This window comes from Tripterygium wilfordii, chromosome 17, assembly GCF_013401445.1.
Source record: "Tripterygium wilfordii isolate XIE 37 chromosome 17, ASM1340144v1, whole genome shotgun sequence".
Taxonomy (NCBI): Eukaryota; Viridiplantae; Streptophyta; class Magnoliopsida; order Celastrales; family Celastraceae; genus Tripterygium; species Tripterygium wilfordii.
In genome coordinates this window covers 6,561,200-6,586,486 of record NC_052248.1, presented here as the reverse complement: position 1 = coordinate 6,586,486, position 25,287 = coordinate 6,561,200, and the positions used below count along the sequence as shown (strand labels likewise).

The following is a 25,287-nucleotide window of genomic DNA, read 5'->3' as shown; positions in this document are numbered from 1 at the left end:
ATCATGGACTACTCTATGCCACAATTCTCTACTAGACAATCTTGCATCATATTACCAACCATTCCGCCAAATCTATCTTATGAGCTTAAATGTCATGTGATTAACATGCTCCCATCATTCTCAGGAGCGGAAAATCAAGATGCTAGTGATCACATTGATAATTTTCTGGAAATTTGTGGCACTCAAAAAATTCAAGGCATATCTGAAGAGTTCATACGGTTGAAGTTATTTCCTTTTTCTCTTAAGGAAAGTGCTAAGATCTGGTTCAAGACTTTGCCACCAAATTCTATCACTTCTTGGGATCAACTTTCTGCTAAGTTTATTCAGAAGTTCTATACTCAGTCAAGGACACAGAGGCTTCGGGATCAGATTTTTCATTTCAGGCAGAACAAGGGAGAACCACTTTTTAAGGCTTGGGAGCGATATAAAACTTTATTGATTGGTTGCCCACATCATCAATTCTTGCCATGGCAGATTATATCATACTTTTACCAACATCTGGCTGATGAATGCCGCCATAGGTTAGATGCAGCTGCTGGAGGAAATATTATGGCTGAGGAACCGACTGAAGCCAATGAAATTATTGAGACTGTGGTGGCAAATTCCTCACAATGGGATAATCGTGATCTTGATGCTCCTAGACACATGGTTTATGAGGCTAGTGCTTCAAATTCAGAGATGACATCTGTGGCTAGGAAATTGGATGCGGTAGTGACTTTGCTGAGCAGAAATCTGGAGCCTTGTGGCATTTGTGGAGGCACCGATCATCCTACTCATGTATGTTCTAGAAGTGGGACATTTCCTGAAGCGGAAGTTAATGCAGTTCAACCTTTTCATAGGCAGCAGAATGATCCCTTTTCTCACACATATAACCCAGGATGGAAGAATCATCCCAATTTCTCCTATGCTTCACCCCAGAATTTCAATCAAGGGCCCAGACCTTGGCAAGCTCCACGACAAGAACCACCTTCTCAAGATGCAAGGAAGTTTACTATGGAGGACCTTATTTCCCAGCTTGCTCAATCACAAGTCACAATGCAACATTCCCAAGCAGAGATGAGCAAGTCAATGACTCAGTTGCAACAAACTGTTTCCAGTAATACTCAATCTATCGCAAAGCTTGAAATGCAAGTAGGACAACTTGCTCATGCCTTGAGTGAAAGACAGCCAGGAAAGCTGCCGAGTCAACCTGAGGTAAATCCTAAGCAGTATGAGGATGCTAATGCTATTACTGTTTTGCGAAGTGGGAAAAATGTGGATAACAAGATTGAGTATAAAAAGCTTGAAGGTGAGAATCATGATGAGCCTATAGTGGTGGAGCCAAGTGCTTCCAAAATACCTCATGTTGAGAAGGAAAAGCCGAAAGTAGAAGAGTATGTTCCAAAAGTGCCTTTTCCATCTCGTCTTGCCCCAGCTAAGAAAAGCAAGTATAATCGGGATATTTTTGAAGTTTTGAAGAAAGTGGAGATTAATATTCCACTCATTGAGGCAATTAAGTCTATTCCCGCATATGCAAAATTTTTGAAGGAGTTGTGCACTAACAAAAGGAAGATAGGTGATCATGAAGAAGTATTTCTCTCCGAAGAAACGAGTGCTATTTTACAAAAGAAGCTCCCGCCCAAATTAAAAGATCCGGGTAGCTTTACCATTCCTTGTATTATTGGAGAGAAAGAAATTGAAAAGGCCTTGATGGATCTTGGTGCAAGTGTAAATATCATGCCTTATTCTGTTTACACTACTTTGAAGATAGGTGAGTTGAAACCAACTTCAGTCACTCTCCAACTAGCTGATCGCTCTTTAGTGCATCCTTTTGGGTTAGTTGAAGATGTTTTAGTAAAGATGGGTGATTTTGTTATTCCGGTGGATTTTCTGGTGCTTGATATGGAGGGTGAACCTAATCCGACAAGAGATGTACCACTCATTCTAGGCCGCGGTTTTATGGCTACCACAAAGACCATTATAGATGTGGAAAAGGGCATGCTCACAATGACAGTCTTTGACAAGACCATTGAGTTCAAAATCTTTAAGGCTATGAAGAGTCCGGATGTCATTAGAGAATGCCTTCATGTTGATATGGTAGGCCATGAGAGAGTGAATTTATTGACAAAAACGGCTTCAAGTGATGAGGTTGTGGAATATGTGGTTGGTGATAGCATTGAAAGCAAAAGGACCCCATCATCGCCAATATCCAACGAGCTCGTGGCTACTTCCCTTGTTACTAGCAAGCTATCTCCAACTTTCAAAGGCGTGCGGACAAGAGCAAGGAAGTTGAAAAAGGCACGGTCCAAAACAATGTTGAGAGGTAAAGCAAGTGCTCCTTTTGAGACATTGAAATTGTCTATCCATGGTACTTTCACGATAACGAATTCTAAGATAGAGAAAGGGTGGAAATTTGTGGCTCGCCAACTTGAATTCTGTGGGCCAAATGTTTCGCGGATTCTGAATGGAAAGTATCCTATGCACCATCCTCCTTGATTTGTTTTCCAAGAATTGTTGTGAAGGTGTTGAGGCTTGTGGTGATTTCTCCAAATCAGGTTGTCTCTCTCCTTATCTAAAACAAGTGTTGTGTTTAAGCTTTCTCCCTCCCTTTATTTATTTGCATTGACGACCATGCATGTTCTTAAAGTTTGGGGTGAGAGTTTGCTTAAATTGTTAAGTGTTGATGCATTCTTGATTGATTTTGTAGGTACAACTACGTCTGGCTGAAGACATTAAACTTAGCGCTACTTGGGAGGCAACCCAATGAAGAAAGTTTAAATTTCTGGGCATTATGTTTATAGCCAGACCACGCCTAGGCGCGTATTGTGCACGCCTAGGCGCACCTTATACACGCCTAGGCGTGTGTGTTTAAAAAAAAAAAAAAAAAGGGTTCATATGCAAAAGAGGGTGCATGAAGATGTTGAAGAATTGTGGCCAGGCCAGTACCCCAATCCACTCGATGCATGACTCTAACCCCCAGGTTGTATTGTTTCAGCTTGTCCTCTTTTTAGTGTATTATTACATTGTTATGTTTTGCATTGAGGACAATGCATTCTTTAAAGTGTGGGGTGGTGGACTGCATATGGATTATCTTGTGCGAAATTTCACATGATTTTTGTAGTAGCTGAATTTTAAAAAAAAAAAATGAAAAATTTGAAAATTTTCAGTGCTTGAATTTTGCATATTGATGGGAGTTTTCTATTGAATTGAGTGCTATACTGAAATGCAGCTGATCTTGGTTTGTGGAACCCATCTTATCCTTCTATATGCTTGTCGTCTACTCTATTGGATAATCACTTGAATTCACTTGCACGAGAATGTGTGCTTGTGGGGTATGACTTGGGTGAATAGATGTTAAATGTGGACTTTCTCTAAGATGATCTAGAACACCATGTTAGTGATATTCTTGGCATTAGTTAATTACATGCATGTTAAAAGAAAAAAAGAAAAAATAAATAATAAAATGATGATGATTAAAAGCATGTTCCGCTCTTGTGATCTTGCTGAGTAACCGGGGCTCTTGTCTAACCAACTTGAGTTTCGTGTAAAAAGGTGAGGCAATCATGATGAACATACTAGGCTAGCTTAACTTCGAAGCCTTTTCAACTCGAGTGATTGATCCGAGGTGTGCTTTATCACATAATGCCCTAAACCAACTGGTTGGGAGTCATTGGTTGAGAACTCGTTACATGGGTTGACTAGAAAGCTTAAAGGAGTGAGCATTGCACAGTCCTAGTAAGATGAAAACAAAAAAAAAAAAAAAAAATATAAAAAAACAAGAAGAAGAAGAAGAAGAAGAGAAGTATGTATATAAATAAAAGTGCCTTGGTATTACTAATTGACTGTTCTTGGAATTCTTGGAATGTGACTATGTTTGGTGCCTATGAACTCTTGGAAGCCAAATATTTATACATTTCTTCTTTGCACGCACTTAATGTAGTTGAAGTAATAGAGTAGAAGGATAATCTTCACTGAGTATATGGTTTGGATGAAGTGTGGGGTCTCCACATCTTTTTGATTGGATGGCATTGATGTATGTTGTTTCGATTCGAGAGATTTCCCTCCCATATGTTTGATTTGAGTTATCTTGAAACGTTTGTGGGTGTCGTTCTTGTAAGCCCTCAGGAGACAAAACTCCTCCACTAGGGACACCTAGGGGTTTAAAGGCTTGTTGCATATGCTAAATGCAATCGCGATTCCTGCGTTAGTGAGTTAGGATGTTAGTTGGTAGATGTACTTTGTTTAGTTTTACTTGAGGACAAGTAAGGTTTAAGTGTGGGGTGTTTGATAGGTATGATAATATCTAGTGTTTTGGTAGAAATATTCCCCTCTTAAGCTTCCTTTAAATAAATAATGAGTGTATTTATGTTTTGATTTGTATTTTTGATAGGTTGATTGCGGTTTGGATGAAAAGTGATGAAAAAAGGGCTGAACTGAAGAAAATGTCCACCGACCTTCGTGTGTTCAAATACTTATAACTTTTTGTCACGTTGTCGGAATCAAGCGAAATAAAAGGCATTGGAAACTAGACATCTCAAGCTTTCCGTAGACGCTAAAATTGTGCAAATCGGACGTCGTATGGAGATTTTGGAATCATTCCACGCCTAGGCGCAATATTTGTGCACGCCCAGTATCACTCCTGCACGCCCAGTCCAGCGAGTTGGGGCGTGAATTTGAAGTTGTGCACGCCTAGGATTGTGCCTAGGCGTGCGCCTAGGCGTGGTGCGCCTAGGCGTGAATACAACGCGCCTAGGAGCAAAAGACAGTTTTTGAGATGTTTTAATTCGCGAACTTGCCGAGCCGGAGGAGACTTTTTAACCTAGAACTGATTTTCTGGGGAGCGAAACCAGAGGGGGAAGGCGATTCTTGGAGCTAGGAGGAGAGATTCTTCAGCTCAACTTGGATCTACTCAACTAATTGGGTTTATTCATGATTTTCTCATCTCTCCTTTTGTGTTTTTCTCTCATTATGTGTAACTAAATCTCTTGTGCCAAGGCTAGGATGAAGCCTTGGGTTTGATGACTTTGTTTATGACTTGATTTACATATATATGAGTTGATTTGGGTATAAATCTTGTGTTTCTATGTTTGATTGCAATTTCTTCATGCTTGTGGTGTTTGGCCAACACTTTAGGTTTTTGGATGAAATTGTTTGGAGAATTTGCTTAGACAATAATATGTCAAGTAGATTATGCTTCTTGAAACACTTGATTATGAATGTGTCTCCCTTTAATTAGGTGACAATTTTGTATGAATCCTAATCTCCATAGAACTCCATAAATTCCTATGCATGTTTAGACCAATAAGATGGCTAGTAATCGATTTTAGGGAGATTTGGCTTAAGTGCGCTAAAACCGACTTAGGTACGGATTCGTTATGCCCGAATTAGCAAATATGTGTGTGAATTTATGTCATTCCAAGTCATTTCCCAAGGGGGATTCCGAAGCCTTGGTGTTCATCTCATATTTGTTAAATCATCTCATTTGCATTAGTTGCATCCTAATTCTAAGAAAATACCAAAAACACTTTGCTCTTTGCTTGTTTTAGTTTAATTACCAAACCAAACAATCTTGAGTTGAATTTTACTTTTGATTGCATTGTCCATATATACATACAAATAGACATTTGGATTAAACATAACACCGTCCCTGTGGATTCGACCCTTGCTTATCATTGTGCTGTAGTCGCCGACTAGTACACTTGCTAGTAAGGTTAATTTAGACCCAACAGAGTACAAGGCTCACATTACCTTCTCCTTCGCCTTCGCAGGAACTAGTAGGCTAGAAATTATTGTGATTCCCTTGGTGAAAGTGGCAGAGACGGGTCTCCAGTCGGTTCACCTATTGTTGTCAGCCCAAAGGATTTGATAGGATTGTTGTAGGATTCTGCACCAAATATAACCTCTGCACCAAACGAACTATGTGCAATTAGAGAACACAAGTTGGTGGTTTGAGTTTTGTCTTCCAGAAGAAGGACTTAAAATGCTTGGAGTGTCAATATGGAAAAAACAGAAAAACAGAAGATTATCACCAGAATGAAAAGAACTTCTATTGGAATGAAATGAATGACAACGCATTGTTGGAATGCATTATGATCTTCATTGAAAAAGGAAAAATCCTGGGATGTACGCGTGCTTTACAAGCTTAAACTAAAACATAGCCGCGGAGGCTGAAAAGATAAATCTAAGTATTAGTTGAAGCGGAGCCATGCTAAATAAAAAGATAAGCAGCCGCAATCATGCATTTGAACGCAATACAGGATTGAAGACGTTGGGTCTGTGTATGACGCGAGGTGCTTTGCCTTGTTGGCTGGAGTAACTGGGTTAGAGGGGCTTCATAATCGCAACCTTCTCCGGAATATGAGAATGATGGCAACATCTCTCTACTTGTGCTTCTTCTCTAAGGAGGAAATGGATTCTATTGTATGTCGTGGTAGTCTCTACTTAGCAAGTCTTCAAGCTTCATGGACGAAAATATGGGAACATGGATCATGGTAATCATTTCATTGCTGCTTCTACACGAAAGATCGTGTAAAAATATGAACTTTTGAATTGTGTAGAACGAGCATGGCTTGAGCTTCATAGAGTCGTGCTTCAACTAGAAACATGTTTGAGAGAAAACTGATATGTTCAGCTAACAAACTTCCATTTCTCCAGGACTCTCTCTAATATAATCCTACTAAAATCTCTGTAGTTATCCAACAAACCACGTTTGAAAAGAATTTATCTGTTAGGACTAAAGCTCCTTGAATTGTAGCCTTTCGGATAGTAAATCTTGGACAGTCTTGATTTCTGGAAACTAATCCCTGAATTTTAGGCTAGCAACCAATTAGAAACCTGCAAAAGAAACACCGATTAATATAAAATTCCTCATTGCTTCCGCCACGTGTCACCAAGAGATTGATCCTTTTTTGTGCACTATGGATCCCGCCTTCCCATGTGTCAGCTGACTTGTAGGACTTGATTTTGGTACGAACAATACTATTATATATTTTTTCTGTCTTAAATTAATTCATTTATTTTTGCTCATCTATTTGTTAGTTGATAAAAAGCCACACAACCATATATTATTGATTGAAAGATTTTATTTATTATACTATTATTATTATAAATAAATTAAATTAATAAAAAATATGATTGATCCTTCGAATCAACGAGTTGAAATGTTTAATAAAAGGGAAAATTAAATATAACCTTAGTTTAATTATTTAAATTTTAAAAATTAATCATAAAGTTTACAGTAATTCCTCTCTCTTTTATAAAAGCTCTTCTTTCACAACTATTGCTACAGAGAATATTTTTCTTTCCAATTTTCTTCGTGAAATTGATTTTCTAATATTAATCTTGCATCAATTTTGAATTTCTATAATGATTCACCTGGCGATCCTATTGATTTTGGATATTCTCGGTGTTTGAATTTCTAGATCTGATCATACTCACCACGGGACTTGTAGTTTTCCTTCTATCTGTCATCAATCATTATTTTTGAAAGTTTCTGTGGTGATTTTTTGTATTTTTTTTTGTTCTGATTAATGTTGTAAACTGCAGGTGATATGTAATCTGTTTCGATTAATTTGATATCATCATAATGTTATCTGTCTTATTGAAATGTTATTTGTCTTTAATGAAATATTATCTGTCTTTAAAGAAATGTTATATGTTTGAAGTTCTAAAACAGATAACATATAAGAACATATCTTAACACAGATATATTATCAGTAGATTCAGACTCAATTTTAGAAGGAAAAAAAAAAGAGTTCGAAAAAGCAATAAAACCTCAAAGGTGATGCGTCTTGGTCCGTGGAGTTGATTGGTGGTGTTGATGGTCATCAGAGTTGGCCGTATTAGTCGAATCTTGCTCTTTTGCAAATGGTAACCGTGATTTCAAGAAGCTTTTTTGGCGAATCAAGTGATAATCGATGACCAATGATGATTGGATTTTGATCAAGCTAACCAAGAGTTTTATTTTGATAGTTTGTTCATCGAAAACAATGATCGGACGGTCAATTTTCGATGGTCGACATGAAGGAAGAAGAAGAGAGAGAAAAAAAAATGAGGAGGAAGAAGAATGACATGACGCGTGCGACTCTAGATGGATTTTAGAGATATCTTTAAGGGTATTTTTGTCAACACAATACAAATATACTTTTTTCTAATATTTTTCCCACTTTATCCTTCTTGAATATATAACTATCGTATTATCATTTCTCCTAATTTTCACTTAAAAAAATAATTGTCACGATATACGGTCCCGTTCTCATGTCATAACCGTCAGGGTTTTTTGGAAAAGTAGCATTTTTTAAAACCAATTTTTGAAAACTAACCCACTTTTGTCAAAACATGAAATCTAACCCTTTTTTACATTTTTCTGACTCAAATACCCTTATTACATACCCCAATACATAGAAATACCCCTCACATACCACAGTACACTTGGATCTCTAAAACCCATTGAAAAAACCCAAAACCCAACTTACGAAAACTCCATTCGTCACATTTGCAGGTTTTTCTTTGCCGCACCAAGTTTGCGGGTGTTTCTTCAGGAGGTTTCTGGTCGAGCTGACTTTCCTTGGGCACTTCAAAGACGTTGTGGGCATTCCCATATCTGTCGTCATTCTTCTTCTATATCAGCATTATAACCCGAAGTGAGTGCTTATTAAATTCGCATTGTGGATGGGTTTGGTTTAGGACACTCTTATCTTGCGTTGAATATTAGACACAACATATTCAGTTGATTTAGTTAATGTTATTGTTTTGGTATTTGTTGATATATGTTTGAGTATTTATTGACAACTGTTCGAGTATTTCTTAAATATGTTCGAGTAGTTTTGGATATTTGTTCGAGTATTTTTCAACATCTGTTCGAGTAGTTTTGGATGACTGTTCGAGTATTTCTTTAATCTGTTCGAGTAGTTTTGGATATTTGTTGGAGTATTTTTCAACATCTGTTCGAGTAGTTTTGGATATCTGCTCGAGTATTTCTTAAATTTGTTTGAGTAGTTTTGGATATCTGTTCGAGTATTTTTCGATATCTATTCGAATATTTTTCGATATTTGTTCTAGTCATTTTTAATTCATCGAATGTTAAATGAAATATTTGATAAAATGGACATGAAATGATATAAACTCTAACGTGCCCATGTACAGATTACATCATCTATGGCATTCATTGCAGTTCCAACACGGGCTGCAAGGTCCAAAAGGGACTCTTGTAGTCGATAAACATTTTGGCCGCAAAAGCTACCCCAGGCATTGTCACGAATGCTGATCAATGCATCCCTGACTGAACGGAGCACGTCTGTGTAGGACTGGTTACGTTCATATTCATTCTGAAGGTTCCTTTCAACTTCCTTCAGTAGTTCTTTCAACCCTTCAATGGAGTTCTAAGGGTTTTCTCCATATAACTCCTCAGATACAGTGAATATTTCGACGATAGAGTCGTTAGGCTCCTCGTTGTTCCTGGAACTGGAGCCTTGCTCTTGGATCCCTGCCTTCTTTAAAGAAGACGGGTCTTCAGTCTTTGCTCTCTTCGGAGGAATGGGGTTTTCCTCCTCATTTATTGCTCTCTTTGCAGGAGTTGAATCAGAAGAACTCATTTGAGTTAGAGATGGGTGATCTTTGATCTTTGAAGAGGATAAAGGATGACCTTACTGTTTCTTCCTATCTCTTATTTAAAGATGAAGGAACCACGTTCAAAGAAGTGGGTAGTTATTTTCAAAGAACGTGGGGAAACTAGACGGTTACTCCTTTTCGAGGAGTAACCATGTCTCTTAAGATTATCAGAATTGAATTTTAACTTAAATGATATGTCTTCGAGTATTTGAACACATGTGCTCAAGTATTTGAACACATGTGTTTGAGTGTTTGAACACATGTGCTCGAATATTTGATGATATCTGTTCGAGTATTTGATGATATATGTTCGAGTATTGGATGATATGTGTTCGAGTATTTGATGATATATGTTCGAGTATTTAATGATATATGTTCGAGTTTTTCTTGATATATGTTCGAGTATTTATTGAGATATGTTCAAGTATCCGCTGATATATGTTTGAGTATCTTTTGATATATGTTCGAGTATTCGTGTTATTGTAAATACTATAACATATATTAATTGAATCAAATTATGTACCAAAAAAAATTTTATTAATAAAAATTATTTTGCAATCTAACTCCATATATTCAAATTTTCACTTATTTAATCTAAAACCTTCTTGAACAAAACAGATAGATCAAGGAGGGAGTCCTGGAGTGTATGGGTGTCCTGCTCCATCGCTCGCTTCTTAGCTAGCTCATGGAGCTGGGACAATGAATTCCCAACGGATTGCAGAGCTTTAGTAAGCTCTGCAACCTTAGCTTCGTGATCTTCAGGGTCTTCATATAGCTCGTCGAGTTCCTTCTTCAAGATCTTCACATAACTTCGAAAGCTTGCCATATTATAGAAAAATGAGATAATTCTTTTGGGTTGATCTTTATCTTCTCATAGATTGTGCTATATATATATATGGAACAATCCTAAGTATTAACTCCACTGTATTTAATTATTCTCAAGAATCGAAACGTCATAATTAATATATAACACTAAAAGTCTCCCAAGCGTTTTGAAAAGATAAATATACAATTCAATAAACATAGAAAATCGGAAAAGGTTCAACTAATCACCATTAAAGATAAGGGTAATCACTTGTATCCAGATAAGAGTATTTAAATATATCTTTTTGAGTTGTCGATTATATCTTTTCGAGTTGTTGATTAAATCTATTCGGGTATTTGATGCCATCTGTTCGAGTTTTTTATTATATATGTTCGAGTGTTTGATTACTTTTGTTCGAGTAATTGATGTCCTCTGTTCGTGTAATTGGTACCATATGTTCGAGTATTTTATAATATATGTTCGAGTGTTTGATGCCATATGTTCAAGTGTTTGATTATATATGTACGAGTATTTGATGCCATATGTTCAAGTGTTTGATTATATATGTTCGAGTATTTTATGTAAAATGTTCGAGTGTTTGATTATATATGTTCGAGTATTATATGCTATATGTGCAAGTGTTTGATTATATATATTCGAGTATTTGATGCCATATGTTCGAGTGTTTTATTATATATGTTCGAATATTTTATGCTATATGTTCGAGTGTTTGAAGTTTGAGTGTTTGATTATATATGCTCGAGTATTTGATGCCATATGTTCGAGTGTTTTATTATATATGTTTGAGTATTTTATGCTATATGTTCGAGTGTTTGATTATATATGTTCGAGTATTTGATGTCATATGTTCGAGTGTTTTATTATATATGTTCGAGTATTTTATGCGACATGTTCAAGTATTGTAAAGTTCTTACAATTTTCTTTTACAGGAATGGGTGTGGTTGACATTGTTGTTATATACGGCGGGATATGAGAATTTTCGGGAGGAATTTACAAATTCATTGGTGGTGCTGGGAAAGGTTTTGTAGTGAATGAGTCAATTTCCTATGAGGATTTTTTGGAGAAGATATACAAGATTACGGGAATTGATCGAACTTCGAATGAGGTGGTCATGAAATTTGTATATAACACACATTTCCATATGGAACCGTAGGTTTTTGGCAATGATGATGACTTGCAATTCTTCATAAGGCAGAACGATGATGCACGGTAACCTGACACTTCACGGAAACCGGGTACCCCACTATGTATAACAGTCAGACCAAACGAGCATCAACAGTTCCTTCACAAGATGCGAGTTATGTTCTTGAAACTCAACCTTTTGTTGGACGTGGCAGATTTCGGATTGATGATTTTCCTAGTTTAACCCAATTCGAAGAATATTTTGATGATGTAGTAGATGGCCAGGGTCGAGAAGATAATATTAATGATGATTACGATGATGACATTCCATTATATGGTGTCGATGCAGGTGATGAAATACACCCACACACTTCTAATACTCAAAATTATGTTGTTGATGATGTTGCTGCAGTTAATCATCCCAATGTGCAGACGGGTGAGAACATTCAGGTTGGGCAATATAGTGGAAGCAATACTATTGATCTTAACAGTGAATCATCCGATACGTTTGACGTGGGGGTGATTTTTTCAAACAAGAAAGAGTTACATAAGCATATATCCCTCTATGCTATTAAGAAGAACTTTCAATTCCGGGTGGCTAGGTCGACAAAGTCATTGCTTGTGGTCGAGTGTGTTGCAAGTGGATGCCAGTGGCGTATGAGAGGGATAAAACTAAAAGAAACTAAACTTTTTCTTGTGAAAAAATTCAATGATATTCACACATGTTCGTTGGAATTTGTGAATCATGGGCAAAAACAAGCATCAGGAAGGGTGATTGGTGATTGCATCAAGGCCAGATATGAAGGTGTTGGGCGTGTTTACTGACCAAAGGACATAATGCAGGATATGAGAAGAGAATATGGAGTTAATATTACCTATGATAAGGCATGGAGGGCTAGAGAATGTGCTCTTGATTCTCTTCGTGGTTCAGCGGAAGAATCATTTGCTTACTTACCTCATTATTGTGCTGTATTGGAGATTAATGACCCTGGTACAATTACTCATATTGAGTCTGATGATGAAAATAGATTCAAGTATTTTTTCATGGCTATTGGTGCAAGCTTTCATGGATTTCAGAGTTCACTGCACCCTGTTATCGTCGTTGATGGCACCCATCTTAAGGGTTAGTATTTGGGTACACTTTTTGTGGCAACTGCTTTGGACAAAAATGAGCAAATTTATCCGGTTGCTTTTGGCATTGCCGATTCTGAGAATAATGTAGCTTGGCAATGGTTTTTGAAAAATTACGGGGTGTCATTGCAATTGAAGACTTCTCACGGTTATGTATAATTTCAAACAGAAATCCTAGCATTGATAGGGCAGTTTCACTTGTACTGCCTGGTTCATTTCATGGTGCATGTATCGTCCATATCCAATGGAACATGAAGGCGAAAGGATTCAACGAATCTATCATCCCTATATATCTTAAAGCTGCTAAGGTATATCGAATATCTGAGTTCGAGCATTTAATGAATCAATTGCGTAATGTCGACGGAGGTAGACCTTATGCTTATTTAGTTGAAGCTGGTTTCCATAGGTGGTCTAGAGCACTATCTTCTAGTAAGAGATATAGTATCATAACGACGAATATTGCGGAGTGCTTGAATGTTATACTACGAGATGTTCGAAGTTTGTCGATTACAATGCTAGTTGAACAATTGCGTGCCAAACTTTAAGAATGGTTCAGTGATAGTCATCATAATGCAACATCTGTCACGTCTTACCTATGTTGCGAGTGTGACAAGGAAGTTAGAAAGAGAAGCAATAGGTCGCAACGAATAAATGTTCAACCGATAAGCCATAGTGAGTACTATGTACGAGATGGTGATCAACATGGACAAGTAGATCTGCAAAACAAGACCTGTTCATGCCAGGTGTTTGATCTTGACCAACTTCCATGTGTACACGCATGGCTGTATGTCGAGTTCGGAACATATCTTTTTATTCGATGTGTTCTCCGTACTATACGAACGAGGCCCTAATGTTAGCTTACGCTGAACCTATATACCCAGTAACTATTGAGGATCAGCGCAAAGTTAGCGAGGACAACGTATTGCTCCCGCCGACGACTAGACATCAAGGGAGGAGGCCAAGGCAACGAAGGATCTCATCATATGGTGAAACTATAGCAGTCAGAATATGTTCCCGATATCGACAACGAGGTCATAATCGTCAAACATGCAAAAAGCCAATCGCATTGAACCCAACATCCTAGATGGATAACATGGTTTGTATACTAAATCATTACTGTTATGAATTTTTTCTAAATTGAGTGTTTAGGAAATTAATAGAACCTTCGATGTGTTGTATTAATCGAACAGTCAAAAGTATTACTCGAACAGTCACAGGTTATTATTTGACCAATTACTTGAACATACACACCAATTACTCGAACATGTGACACCAATTACTTGAATAAACTCAACAAATACTCGAACATATAATCATTTACTCGAACCAACACACCAATTACTCGATCATATAATCGGTTACTCGAACAGTGAATGTTGTATTACTCGACCAAATAAGCTAATTACTCGATCATATAATCGGTTACTCGAAAAGTGAATGTTGTATTACTCGACCAAATAAGTTAATTACTCGATCATATAATCGGTTACTCGAACAGTGAATGTTGTATTACTCGATCAAATAAGCTAATTACTCGAACAAATATACCTCATATTACTCGAACAAATATTTGTATCACATGTAGTTATATACAATTTACTATAACAAAAATAAGTATTACAAAAATATGTTAAAAATGTTGTCCGTATGACTCGATTGCGAATTTCCTCCTGTAAAACATGATGTCCTTCCGATTAATAAGTTTTATTGGCATTTCCGCACTTAAGACCTCCATCAATTTTATTGTGAACATCCCACAATCTCCCCTGTAAAAAATAAAATAGCATATGTGTTAAAAATATAGAAAATTTAATTCACTTAATTAACTCACATAAAAAATTTATCTAACACTGGAAACATTTACCCGGTCCCTTGCTAAGGAACATCTTGCAATCTATGAATAGGCCATGGGGCGACTCCTGCATCAATCCCACCCAACCGAAGGATGTAGGGCAACATAGTGCTCAAGTGTTTCATATGATTATTGCAATCCTCCTTGTTGGTGATTGAAATTTTTGGATCACATACATTGATCCATTTGTTGGCAATTTCTACCTCAATTGCAACCCAATGGATATTTCTCCAATTCATGGGAAAGTAAATGTAATCTACACCATTCAATGGTATGGACCCTTGAGGGTTTTTTCCAGAAATATGGTGCTCAAAGACTTCATGTTTGTCCCATTCTCCAACATTATGACGATCTTTAATGAAATCATTAGAGTGAGATTCAACTGATACATGTAAAATGTATTATATTAGTTTAATAAAATACTCGAACATGTTAAATACTCGATCATTAAATAATGTAAATACTCGAACTTCTGACTAAAATACTCGGACACGTAACTATAAATACTCGACCATTAAATTAAAATACTCGAACATCTTACTAAAATACTCGAACATGTAACCATAAATACTCGACCATCAAATTAAAATACTTGAACATGTGAACTAACATACTCGAACACACATATAAATACTAGACCATTAAATTAAAATACTCGAACACACATATAAATACTTATAGTGAATATAGTGTCCAACAGCACAACCTTCTTATTGAGTATGGCAAGGTATTGCTTGATCCTCTTCATGAGGAGGTACATTGCCACGTCCATGTGCTACAAAATAAAAGATAACTATAAATAACTATTAGGAATAAAAATTTTATTTAATATGGTTATATATATGTTACCTGGTTTGTCAACCAGTAATCCTTTGTCATGGCGTTGATAGACCAACTTTTGTCCATCTTCGTTCCACCTACCACCAAATAAGATGTATCCTCAGCCCTGTTTCTTATCCATGCTTCCAATCCTTGTCTCCAAATACCTGAATATGACCTCTTTAAATTTATTGGCCAAGGACCAGAAAGATTTTGGTTGGTGCTTGTCTCTTGTGATTGACACTCTTTTCGCATTGGAGTATAGATATTTCCACGTCTCGCTGTGGAACTTCTTTTGTTTCTCCATGTAAATGTATAGTTGCCTTTTGGAATCTCTTCAACTCCAATTATACATTTGTCATCATTGTCTGTTCAAAAACTTCTTCTGTGAGATCCATCAATAGAGCAACTACCTCCACATCCTCAACAGCATCATCATGTATAACAGGGGAAACTGTCTTTCCCTCAATATCCTCCTCATCATCCTTTCCATCATGATACTCCTTTCCTTCCTGATCCTCCTTTCCCGCATGATCCTCCTTTTCATCCTCATCATGCTTTCCCTCCTATCCTCTTTTTTATCCTCATTATCATCCTTTCCCTCATCATCCTTTTCATCCTCATCATGCTGATCATCATTTTCATCCTCATCTTGATTTCCATCCTTATCCTCCTTTTTCTCCCAATTGGCATTCAACTCTGCCACACTTCGTAAATTGCATTGGTAGTCTCCAAAAAACCAACAATGCCTTTAGCGATTTCCTTTTTCAGGTCCAAAAGTTGAGCAGCATGCTCTGCCAACTTCTGCTCTATGGTATCAAACTTGGCCTTCAATATCAATTTCCCCCTAGTTTCATCATCATCATGATAGACTCTATCAGCCTTATATGCATGTTCGATGTGATCATTCCTTCTCTTTGTTCTTTTCTCTTTTCTCCTTTTTCCTTCAACATTAACATTGTCATCCCTCCTTCTTGGTTCTTCCCTCTCTTCAGACTTATCTCTGCTTCTTTTAATTTCTCTTTTATTAATTCTCTTCATAACCGCCCTAACATAATCCTACTCCATCTTAGCCTCTGTTGGCATTAGAGCTTCATGAACCTCAAACTGTTGGCATTAAAAACAAAGTGATGAGTGAAATTGGAACAACAAAATACAAATACTCAAACATAAAATTCCAAATACTCGAACTATATTACTACAAATACTCGAACAGATGTACTACAAATACTCGAACACCAAAATTCAAATACTCAAACATAAAATTTCAAATACTCGAACTATATTACTACAAATACTCGAACACTAAAATACAAATACTCGAACAGATTTACTACAGATACTCGAACATGTTACTACAAATACTCGAACCCTAAATATAAATACTCGAACATAAAACTAAAACTACTCGAACTAATTAACTACAAATCCTCGAACATCAGAATATAATTAACTTCACTAACCTTTATCAGTTCAAATACGCCTGACACAATGTCATCTGAATTAGGGGTTTGATTCCCTGAGTAATTGAGTATTCTGGGCTGTGATTCACCGCATTTGGTGGCATACCTCTAGGCTATAATGGGTACAATTTCATATGCCCAAATCTGCATATAATCAAATAAAATATTCAACTATTATTACAATAAATAATAAAGGGAACACAAATAGAATGATATTTTTTTTTTAACTGGAGTACTATTGGCATTCCATAGGCTGTATGTCTCCTTTGTCTTAGCCTTACTCAAGTATTTTTCAACCCTTCCAACCATGACAGATGCAAGAGAGCTAGCGGTACGTTGGTAGCAAACGCTACCCCATGGATATTTGTTGAAGGCATCCAAATCATCCACAAGTTGGAGCCACCGAAGATTAATGACATTTCTTCTCTCCCTAGGCATCAATACAAACTCAACAAAATACACCAATGCTAACTTCAAAGCATCCTGAGCATTATCACATTTATCGAATTCCTCCTCTAGCTCTGCTCAGCTTACATTGGTTGCCTTCCCCTTACCCTTGCCCTTTCCATATTTTTCTTCAAAATAAAGGGATTTTAGCCTATTAACAGATGTATCAACCAGACTTGACACATCGGGAACAGATTCTGTACATAATAGTTTGGTGATAATTGCAAAATCTTCAATACTAAATGTGCACTTCTTTCCACCAATATTGAAATGCAATCTTTCTCCAAAATCACCCTGGGGAGAAACAAGTTGACGTAGTAGAAGCCGGTGTATCAGTTGTGAAGAACAATTGATGTCATGTACATCCATCATCATCCCAAAGCATGATTGCCTAAAAACCTCCAGTTACTCCTCATTCAACTTCAATTTAATTGAATTGGTAACAACTGATATGTTTGAAAATGTGGTTACCCGGGCGGGGAAATGTTGCTCCTCACTTATCAGATAGTCTGCATGAGACAATTAAATAAACACAAAATTAATAATACTCGAACAGACAAACATATTTACTCGAACAGAAAAACTCAATTACTTGAACAGACAAACATATTTACTCGAACGGACAAACTCAATTACTCGAACATGCAAACATATTTACTCGAACAGTTAAGCTCAAATACTCGAACAGGCACACATATTTACTCGAGCAGTCAAACTCAAATACTCGAACATAAAAAATCTAATACTCGAGCAAGCATGTATTGACTTGAACAGATAGAACAGTCAAACTCAAATACTCAAACAGGATAACCTATTTACTCGAACATCAACCCATAAAACTCGAACATCAACCCATAATACCCGAATTCATTAACAACATACTCGAACCCTAAACCCATAAATACTTGAAAAATGGAATCCCTATAACCGGAAAAACTCAAACCCTAAGCATTCAACATTGCTAAAATGAAAAACTCAAATCCTAAGCACTGCTTACTCGAACGAATCACAAATACAACATTAAATAATATATACCCATGATGAGGCAGGTTGAATGAGGCAAAAATCGTATATGACAGTATGAGAGAATGGTTGCTATCAGAAATAGTCGAAAAAGAAAGTGAAAGAACAAACAAGAAGGGTGAAGGATGTCGCGGGAAGTGAAAGTCAGCCTTTGAACTAAAATGAGATCGTTTCAATGTATTCAGGGTATTTGTGTCAATTCCTTTGTAAAAAATGTTAGATTTCATATTTTTTAAAAAATATGCTAGATTTCCAAATTTATTTTTGTTAAAGTTACTTTTCTAAAATACCCTAACTGTCACTGGTACAGAATTGACCCGTAACCCAGAATACCTGGGAATTCAAAAAATGGACGAGCCCTTGACAGAGCAAGAACTCCAAGCCGTCGAAGCCATAGAGGCGGCATTTCAATTCTCAACGTCTGCTTCTTTTTCTTCTTCTGCTCCATCGATTGCTAGAAAACGACATTCGGATCCCCTAAAAGACCAAGATGACCAAAATTGCCGCCGTCGCTTACCCAACTCCATCTTTTCCCGTCCACATTCAAACGTATTTTCTCTCTCTCCTTGTCAAGGTACTTGTATGGATAATGGATCCTTTTTACCTTCCGTGTTCGCAGCATAAGCATTTCAATAAGTTTTTTTTTTCTTGATATGGTAAGGATTTCAATTAGTCACCGAGTATAATGTATGCACATTAGGAGATGAATATACGAACACTAATACTATTCTGAAATTATTGGTTTTGAAACTTAAATCGTACTGAACTGAAAAAATTGAACGGAATTTCTCAATTTGGTAGTGTTCTAAATTCTAAATAATTCTCTTTAAATAAAATTAAGGTGGAATGTTTTCACTTAGGGATTGTGTAGTTGTGCTTGAGCTGCGGGATAAAATTTCTGAGCACTTCCAACTGCATTTTGTGTACATATCTTACTCATCTAACCTTTCCCCATCACTCATCTATATAGTAAGAGAATGTGGATCTTGATTGTTGAAAATAGCCAAATGATTTATAATTAACATTTTACAAGTGGTCTCCAACTCTATTCGAGTTGAAAATACAAGAATTTATTAACTTGTAGTGAAGAAGATGCAATCTGATATAATAAACCCCTGTCTTTTCTTCTATCAGCTAATTTAAGGATGAGGTATCCTGAAATGAGGTTTGGAGGTCAAATTTTATATAGTAGAACGGAGATTGAGGCTGAGAAAGCAGCAGTGGAACTTTTAAGGAGTCTAGAAGCTAAGAAAAAAGAAGCCGGTTGTGTTACGGTTGGATTTGATATTGAATGGAGACCCTCGTTCAGGAAAGGTTAGTTCCAATTTCTTTCTTTGGTGATTTCTTAAGTGTTTTTTTTAATGCCACGCAACACAAGTTTTTTTGTGTTGATAGAGTCATACTTAGTTGCAAATATATATATTCAGAGGAAGAAAATTAACATTAACCTTTAGAAGCTACAATGTCATTTATATTTTACCTTCCCTGTTGTTGACATCTCAAGTTCTTTCTGTTTCTCAATTTATTTGATATTCTGTTTTTTTTCCCATGCCCCACTGTGCACAGCTGCATTTTGTTTCTTTCGAAAGGCTTTTGTAGCTCGGGTAGAATTTCTTGGAGTGGCAATCTCACTTGATAAATGTTAAGCTAATCATTGGGAATGAAGAAACTCAATTCCCCAGTAGAATATTTGTTATTTGCTAATGGCGTCGTTGTCTTATGCCCTTATAAGTATGCTATTTACAAAGATTGACTTTTTTTTTTCTTCTCTTAATCAAGAATTTGCTATGTCAGTTTTCTATAAACCAGAGGTTGATGTGAGGATGATTAACCAGTCCGTGGTTCACAGGGCTGCTTCTATCTCTAGTACTAGAGGTGGACTGACCTGGATCAATTTTCCTGATGGCATTTCTGGATCTCTTTGGTTTTGAATGCTAGTTAATGCTTGTTGACTGTATTCTCTAGTTTGATATTCGGAATCTCAATTGTTACTCTCTTGCTGAAAAAATACGTAACAAGCTTATTGATATGCTGCTGGCTGCTGTGTTGTGCTTTAGAAACTTAGAAAATTACCTGTGTCTTCTTTGTGGGTCCAAAGATGGAAGCACGGAGCAGTTGGGGGGGGCCCCCCCCCCCCCCCCCTCTATAAAACTGGTTCAAACATCTGAAAAGAAGAAAATTTGGAAAAACACATTGTTTTTGTGCTTCCATGAAAGCATTGTTGATAGAATCAGGAATTTAAGTCTTCTGTGATGTAACTGAACTAAGTCAAAGGGATTTCCCTTGAATTTGCTAGCAAAATTTTATCGAGGTCCTGCGTGCTGGGGAAAATGGTCCAGTGGTGGCAAACTTGCCACATCTACAATTTTCTAATCACATATGCTGAGTCCGGTTGTGCTGATTAAAGAAGGGCTCTCAGAGCCTAGTTTAAGAATTCCTAGCCATTGGTGCGTTAAGTATCATTATCATGCTAGTATTTGGCTATTCATGTCTTTGCTGCTAATTTGTTGCTACTTTTGTCAATTTCGCGTCATACTAAAGCAATTGGTAGAGTTGCAAGGGTGAAACAGTCTCTCCACATATTATGTGGGGGGTAAGGTAAGATCAACGTACATTCTACTTGTCTCCAATCCCGTCCACTTCGTGAGCGTTGTGCATGGGAGTTGTTTACCTTTCTACTTAAACAATTGGTAGCTTTTGTTCTAATATATCTAATATACTTTTTAAGGGCTAAGATTTTTTTTTATTCTGCAATGCTTGTTGGCTCAATCCCACCTTTCTATCTGTTCAGAAGTTTCTATCCCTTTGTTTTATTGAATGATGTTGTACCACTCCTCTAGAATGAAAGTTTCTGAGTTCTTGGTATTTGAACAAGACGTATTGCTGGATCATCATTTCTTGAGATATTTCTCAACTCTGCAGGTGTATCACCTGGGAAAACTGCAGTTATGCAGTTATGTGCAGACACAAATCGCTGTGATGTGACACATATAATTCATTCTGGAATTCCTCGGACACTGCAGCTCCTTCTCGAGGATTCTACAATTTTTAAGGTCCATATCTTGTCGTACCGATAGTTTCTGCATATGTTATGTATGCTTCTGAATTACTGGATTTGCATATAATGCTTGACCCTTGAACAGGTTGGAGTTGGCATTGGAAATGATTGTGTAAAGGTTTTTAAAGAATATAATGTATCTATCAATGCGGCTGAGGATATTTCCTTGCTAGCTAAGGAAAAGCTTGGTGGAGACCGCGGAATATGGAGTCTCGCATCGTTAACTGAGATGCTTGTATGCAAAGAGGTATTGACTATATGATTTAGCCAATTAAAAAGCTTGCAGAAATTCATGGAAGTTGAGTCCAGGATCTCCAACTGCAATAAGTCTTTGCATATTGTTTTTGCCTTTGGTTTTCTTCACGATAGACTTAGTCATTTAGCTATGCCATTTAAATGCAGTTTCTACGATGTGCATAAGCCAACTTGATTGAGCTGTCTGTTTGGTATATATCTTATATTTTCTCTATTGACCATATGAGAGACTGCAATATCTGTTTGCATTTTAGATAAATAGTGAATCCAAACCTAAGGCCACATAGATGATATTGATACTTTGACAACCTCAGCTTTATAAATGATGATATTACCATTTTGCCAAGCTTAAAAAGTTAACTGAACAGGATATGGTAAAGCGAGTAGATTTAATCTGAAACTCTGGTTTGGTTCTCCCCTTGCCGTTTGATTACCTACCCAAAGTGAATGCTGATCCCATAGACTCCATAAACGGATGCCCCATTGGAATCATCCACTGCCACCAGCCAAGCTTGAATCCTTATAATCTGTTATGAACTCTGAAACAGATACTGCTATAACCCGTTGAAATTTTCCTGCTACATTGTTAGTAAATTTGTAAAATAAGTCCGGAAAATAATGTTCACCATTAAATTATGTTTGGTGGAGGGAATGTTGTAACCTGATCTAAAAACGGGAGTGGATGGTAATCTGGATACTGGGGATGGGCAAGAAGAAGTCATCTTCATCGATAAATTGTTTCGGCCTCAGTGCTTCCTACTGGACTAGACATTTTGGAAAGGCTTTGGAACTTTAAGAAAAAGTGAATTGTGTATGAATAATCACTTTTTTAGTCCTACAGAATACAGAAGCAGGTCAAACTAAACCTGATTTGAAAGATAATATGAGTTTGATGGCAGAAAAAGAGCTCTTCAATCTGAACCTAATGTGTTTTGAGCAGACCTGCTTGGATCTTCTCCTATGTCAACCCTACATGGATGCATGAAAAAATATTCGTTGGATATGATGCAATTGTGATTACATTTTCGTGGGGTCACAGTGATTGATAGTCGTTCTGTAATTCTACAATGAGTTCATAGGTTTGTTTAGCTAACAACTATACAAGCACTTCATCATGATCAGGGTATACCTCTGCATGGGAACAATTGGTGAGAAAATTTGGTAGTAGATTCATATTGTTTGAGATAAAAGACTTCAATGATGACAATGACTTTTTCATGATCAGCTTAGATGTTATATAATTTACTTGAGTTGAATCAGGTTCTTTTAGTTTTCTATAGTAGTGTGCATCGGATATTGCGAGTAAGAAATCTTTATAGATTTGTTTTTTATTTTTTTGAGAAAGCTGCATAAGCCGAAGAAAATACAGTTAGGAAACTGGGAGGCGAATGTCTTAACGACGGAGCAATTACATTATGCTGCCACAGATGCTTTTGCATCTTGGCATGTGTACCAGGTAGTTAACTCTGCTTTCTCGCTTGTAAATATAAGAAGTTTGCATATTGGTAGGTGATGTTAACCTAATTGTAATGCAGGTGTTACGGAGTTTTCCAAATGCAATTGATTAAAACGGAAGAACTATAGAAGGTCTTGCAGCAACATGAAATCCACTATTATGCTTGGCACTGAATGTGTTGAACAATCAGATGATCCTATTTGTAGAATAACAGGGAAATCTATTTTTGAGTTTTGGCAGAGTAGTTGTATGCTAGGACTTGGGAAACAGGCTAGTTCAGTGGGACTTCCCCTCATAAATGGAGTTGGTTAAGATACATTTGATGGGTGTATAAAACTTGAGTTCATGATACGTCCTTATTATGTGCTATCATCCTAAATGCAAGCTCGTGTTCCTTTTTCCTTCATTTTCTTCCATTTCACGCTATACACACACATTTCAAATTAAGCAGTGTGGTCAAAGCATGCGCCAACAAAAATTGGGTGATAGCTTTGTTGGTTATTGCTCTCGGTTGCCTTATATCATTAGGAAACATAAGTTTTACGCTATGTTCTAGAGGGAAATTTTTTTTTATTTTATTTTATAGTTTACACTTCTATCAACTCCATAAAGCATGAAAGTAACTATTTATCATTACTTGACTTCCTTTCTTTATTTTTTTTTCCTCCCAATTTTGGCATATTCCATTGATATGCATTGCATGTGTAAATATGTAATTATTTTATTTGTGTACGTGTTTTGGACCTTTTGGTACACACTTCACGGCTAAAAATAAATTAGTTTTGCTCCATACCATACCATGCATATTCGATAGAACACCGTTCAAACCTTAACCTAGCAAGACTTGAATATGGCGGTGGAAGGTAGGGAAAGAAGTTACAGAGAAAGATACACGGAGTATACACGAGGAATAATTCGTTTCATTTCATAACATGTCCCCGTTTACAAGCTAACCTTCCTATTTATAGTTGCCAAGCCAATTGTCATGTGGCTGATACAAAACGCTTTATCAGTAATACAATATAAACAAACAGAAGATGTTAACCATTATACAAGCAATAACATGTTATTCTCACAAGAACCTTAGGTGGGAGTATTCTTTAAGGTTGGAGCCCCTTTTCTGTATGGTACACGTGATGGTTCACTCACAGCCCTTGTTTCTTCATATCCGCGATCGGCCCCCTGGAAACGTTGCAATAGCCTTATGGTTACCTGGCTTCTTAACTGCATCTCCAAAGAAATCACAAGTAGTCTTTCTACCTCTGCTTCCGCTCGTGGACTCTGGTTAGATTTAAAGATTCGCTATGCTGCTTCCAATGACACTTGCATCTACGAACTTCGTCAAGCTATGGGTAGTACTAGACAAGGTGCTCTGAGTGTCATTGAATATTACACAAAAAAGGTCCTTTGGGATGAACTTTCCTATTACAACACCATTCCCACTTGTACTTGTTGTGCTCAAGCTGCTCTTATGCTTCACCAGCAAAAGGAGTAGATGATGTTGTTCTTCATGGGACTTAATGATTGCTTCTCTGTCACACGTGGTCAATTTCTTTCCATGGAACCATGATATGGATTTAATTGCAAGCACACAAATCGCACAAGTAATAAAGAGATGAGTAAATTATCGTTTCCACTAGGGATGTGTTGACAATAATAATCAATGTCAAATAAGCAACAATTATGCAAATTGGGGAAAAGGATTCGCGGTTTGTTTTGATTTTTAACTAAACTAATTAAAAAGAACAAAGACAAATCAACACAAGTGTGAAATCAAGGATGGAAAGCACTAAGGTACTTAACATCACCTCACCTATCCAATTCAATTCCCTTGGTCCCTTAATCCCTAATTCCTCTCTCTATAATGACAATCGATTTCCCAACCTACTCAATGTTCTATTCCTAGATACATCAAACGTATTTTCAACATAAATCCCTGTTATTCCTAACAATCGGATTAATATATCAAAAACCCATTAAGAAATATGGAAATCATTTAGCGATTGCATAAGCCACAAACCTATATTCCTATGGTTCATGCACCCTATGTCATCTATGGCTTGAGGCAAACCCTAGATATCTCCTTCCGGTCTCAATCTAGGCAGCAAATCAATTGAATGATGGCCAAACATTCAAAAGCATTAATCACACCCATAGACAATCAATAGAGAGAGAGAAATCAAGAAATAAGGAAACCAAGTTTATTGAATCTTCAAGGTTTGGTTACATTAAGACCCTAGTAAGAAA

The 25,287-nt window shown here is 36.8% G+C and overlaps 3 protein-coding genes and 1 non-coding gene across 5 annotated transcripts; 2 read left to right on the top strand and 2 right to left on the bottom strand.

The window, feature by feature from the left end:
- Nucleotides 1–354: 354 nt before the first annotated feature.
- On the bottom strand, nucleotides 355–461 carry LOC119983227. Its single transcript, XR_005464575.1, has one exon. It is a non-coding gene; the product is annotated as a small nucleolar RNA R71 (small nucleolar RNA).
- An 11,912-nt stretch (nucleotides 462–12,373) lies between these two features.
- Nucleotides 12,374–13,518, top strand: LOC119981869. Its single transcript, XM_038825011.1, has 3 exons — nucleotides 12,374–12,659; nucleotides 12,806–13,165; nucleotides 13,214–13,518. Exons 1-3 carry the CDS (start codon nucleotides 12,374–12,376, stop codon nucleotides 13,516–13,518), a joined length of 951 nt encoding a protein of 316 aa, XP_038680939.1.
- Nucleotides 13,519–15,747: 2,229 nt separating this feature from the next.
- Nucleotides 15,748–16,379, bottom strand: LOC119981868 (glutamic acid-rich protein-like). Its single transcript, XM_038825009.1, has 2 exons — nucleotides 16,079–16,379; nucleotides 15,748–16,037 (listed from the first exon to the last, which is right to left on the bottom strand). The coding sequence occupies exons 1-2, from the start codon at nucleotides 16,377–16,379 to the stop codon at nucleotides 15,748–15,750; spliced, it is 591 nt and encodes a 196-aa protein (XP_038680937.1).
- A 2,195-nt stretch (nucleotides 16,380–18,574) lies between these two features.
- On the top strand, nucleotides 18,575–23,441 carry LOC119982246 (Werner Syndrome-like exonuclease). Of its 2 annotated transcripts, none has more exons than XR_005464326.1 (6): nucleotides 18,575–18,845; nucleotides 19,406–19,585; nucleotides 21,194–21,324; nucleotides 21,415–21,576; nucleotides 22,926–23,040; nucleotides 23,120–23,157. XR_005464326.1 is itself a non-coding variant. In XM_038825531.1 (6 exons), the coding sequence occupies exons 1-6, from the start codon at nucleotides 18,620–18,622 to the stop codon at nucleotides 23,150–23,152; spliced, it is 843 nt and encodes a 280-aa protein (XP_038681459.1). In that variant the 5' UTR covers nucleotides 18,575–18,619; the 3' UTR covers nucleotides 23,153–23,441. The 2 variants fall into 2 exon arrangements, 1 of the variants encoding a protein (XP_038681459.1); XM_038825531.1 differs by having other exon boundaries at nucleotides 22,930–23,040; nucleotides 23,120–23,441.
- The last annotated feature ends 1,846 nt before the right edge of the window (nucleotides 23,442–25,287 follow it).

Bases quoted from the DNA above. Each gene is read 5' to 3' on its own strand.
- LOC119982246 (XM_038825531.1), top strand. From the start codon at position 18,620: ATGGACGAGCCCTTGACAGAGCAAGAACTCCAAGCCGTCGAAGCCATA. The intron at 18,846-19,405 runs GTACTTGTATGG...TTCTTCTATCAG, and splicing joins TTCTCTCTCTCCTTGTCAAG to CTAATTTAAGGATGAGGTAT. The intron at 21,325-21,414 runs GTCCATATCTTG...ACCCTTGAACAG, and splicing joins AGGATTCTACAATTTTTAAG to GTTGGAGTTGGCATTGGAAA.
- LOC119981869 (XM_038825011.1), top strand. From the start codon at position 12,374: ATGCAGGATATGAGAAGAGAATATGGAGTTAATATTACCTATGATAAG. The intron at 12,660-12,805 runs GTTAGTATTTGG...TTGCAATTGAAG, and splicing joins TGATGGCACCCATCTTAAGG to ACTTCTCACGGTTATGTATA. The intron at 13,166-13,213 runs GTTTGTCGATTA...CCAAACTTTAAG, and splicing joins TATACTACGAGATGTTCGAA to AATGGTTCAGTGATAGTCAT.
- LOC119981868 (XM_038825009.1), bottom strand. From the start codon at position 16,379: ATGAAGAGAATTAATAAAAGAGAAATTAAAAGAAGCAGAGATAAGTCT. The intron at 16,038-16,078 runs GTTTTTTGGAGA...GAAGTGTGGCAG, and splicing joins AATCGCTAAAGGCATTGTTG to AGTTGAATGCCAATTGGGAG.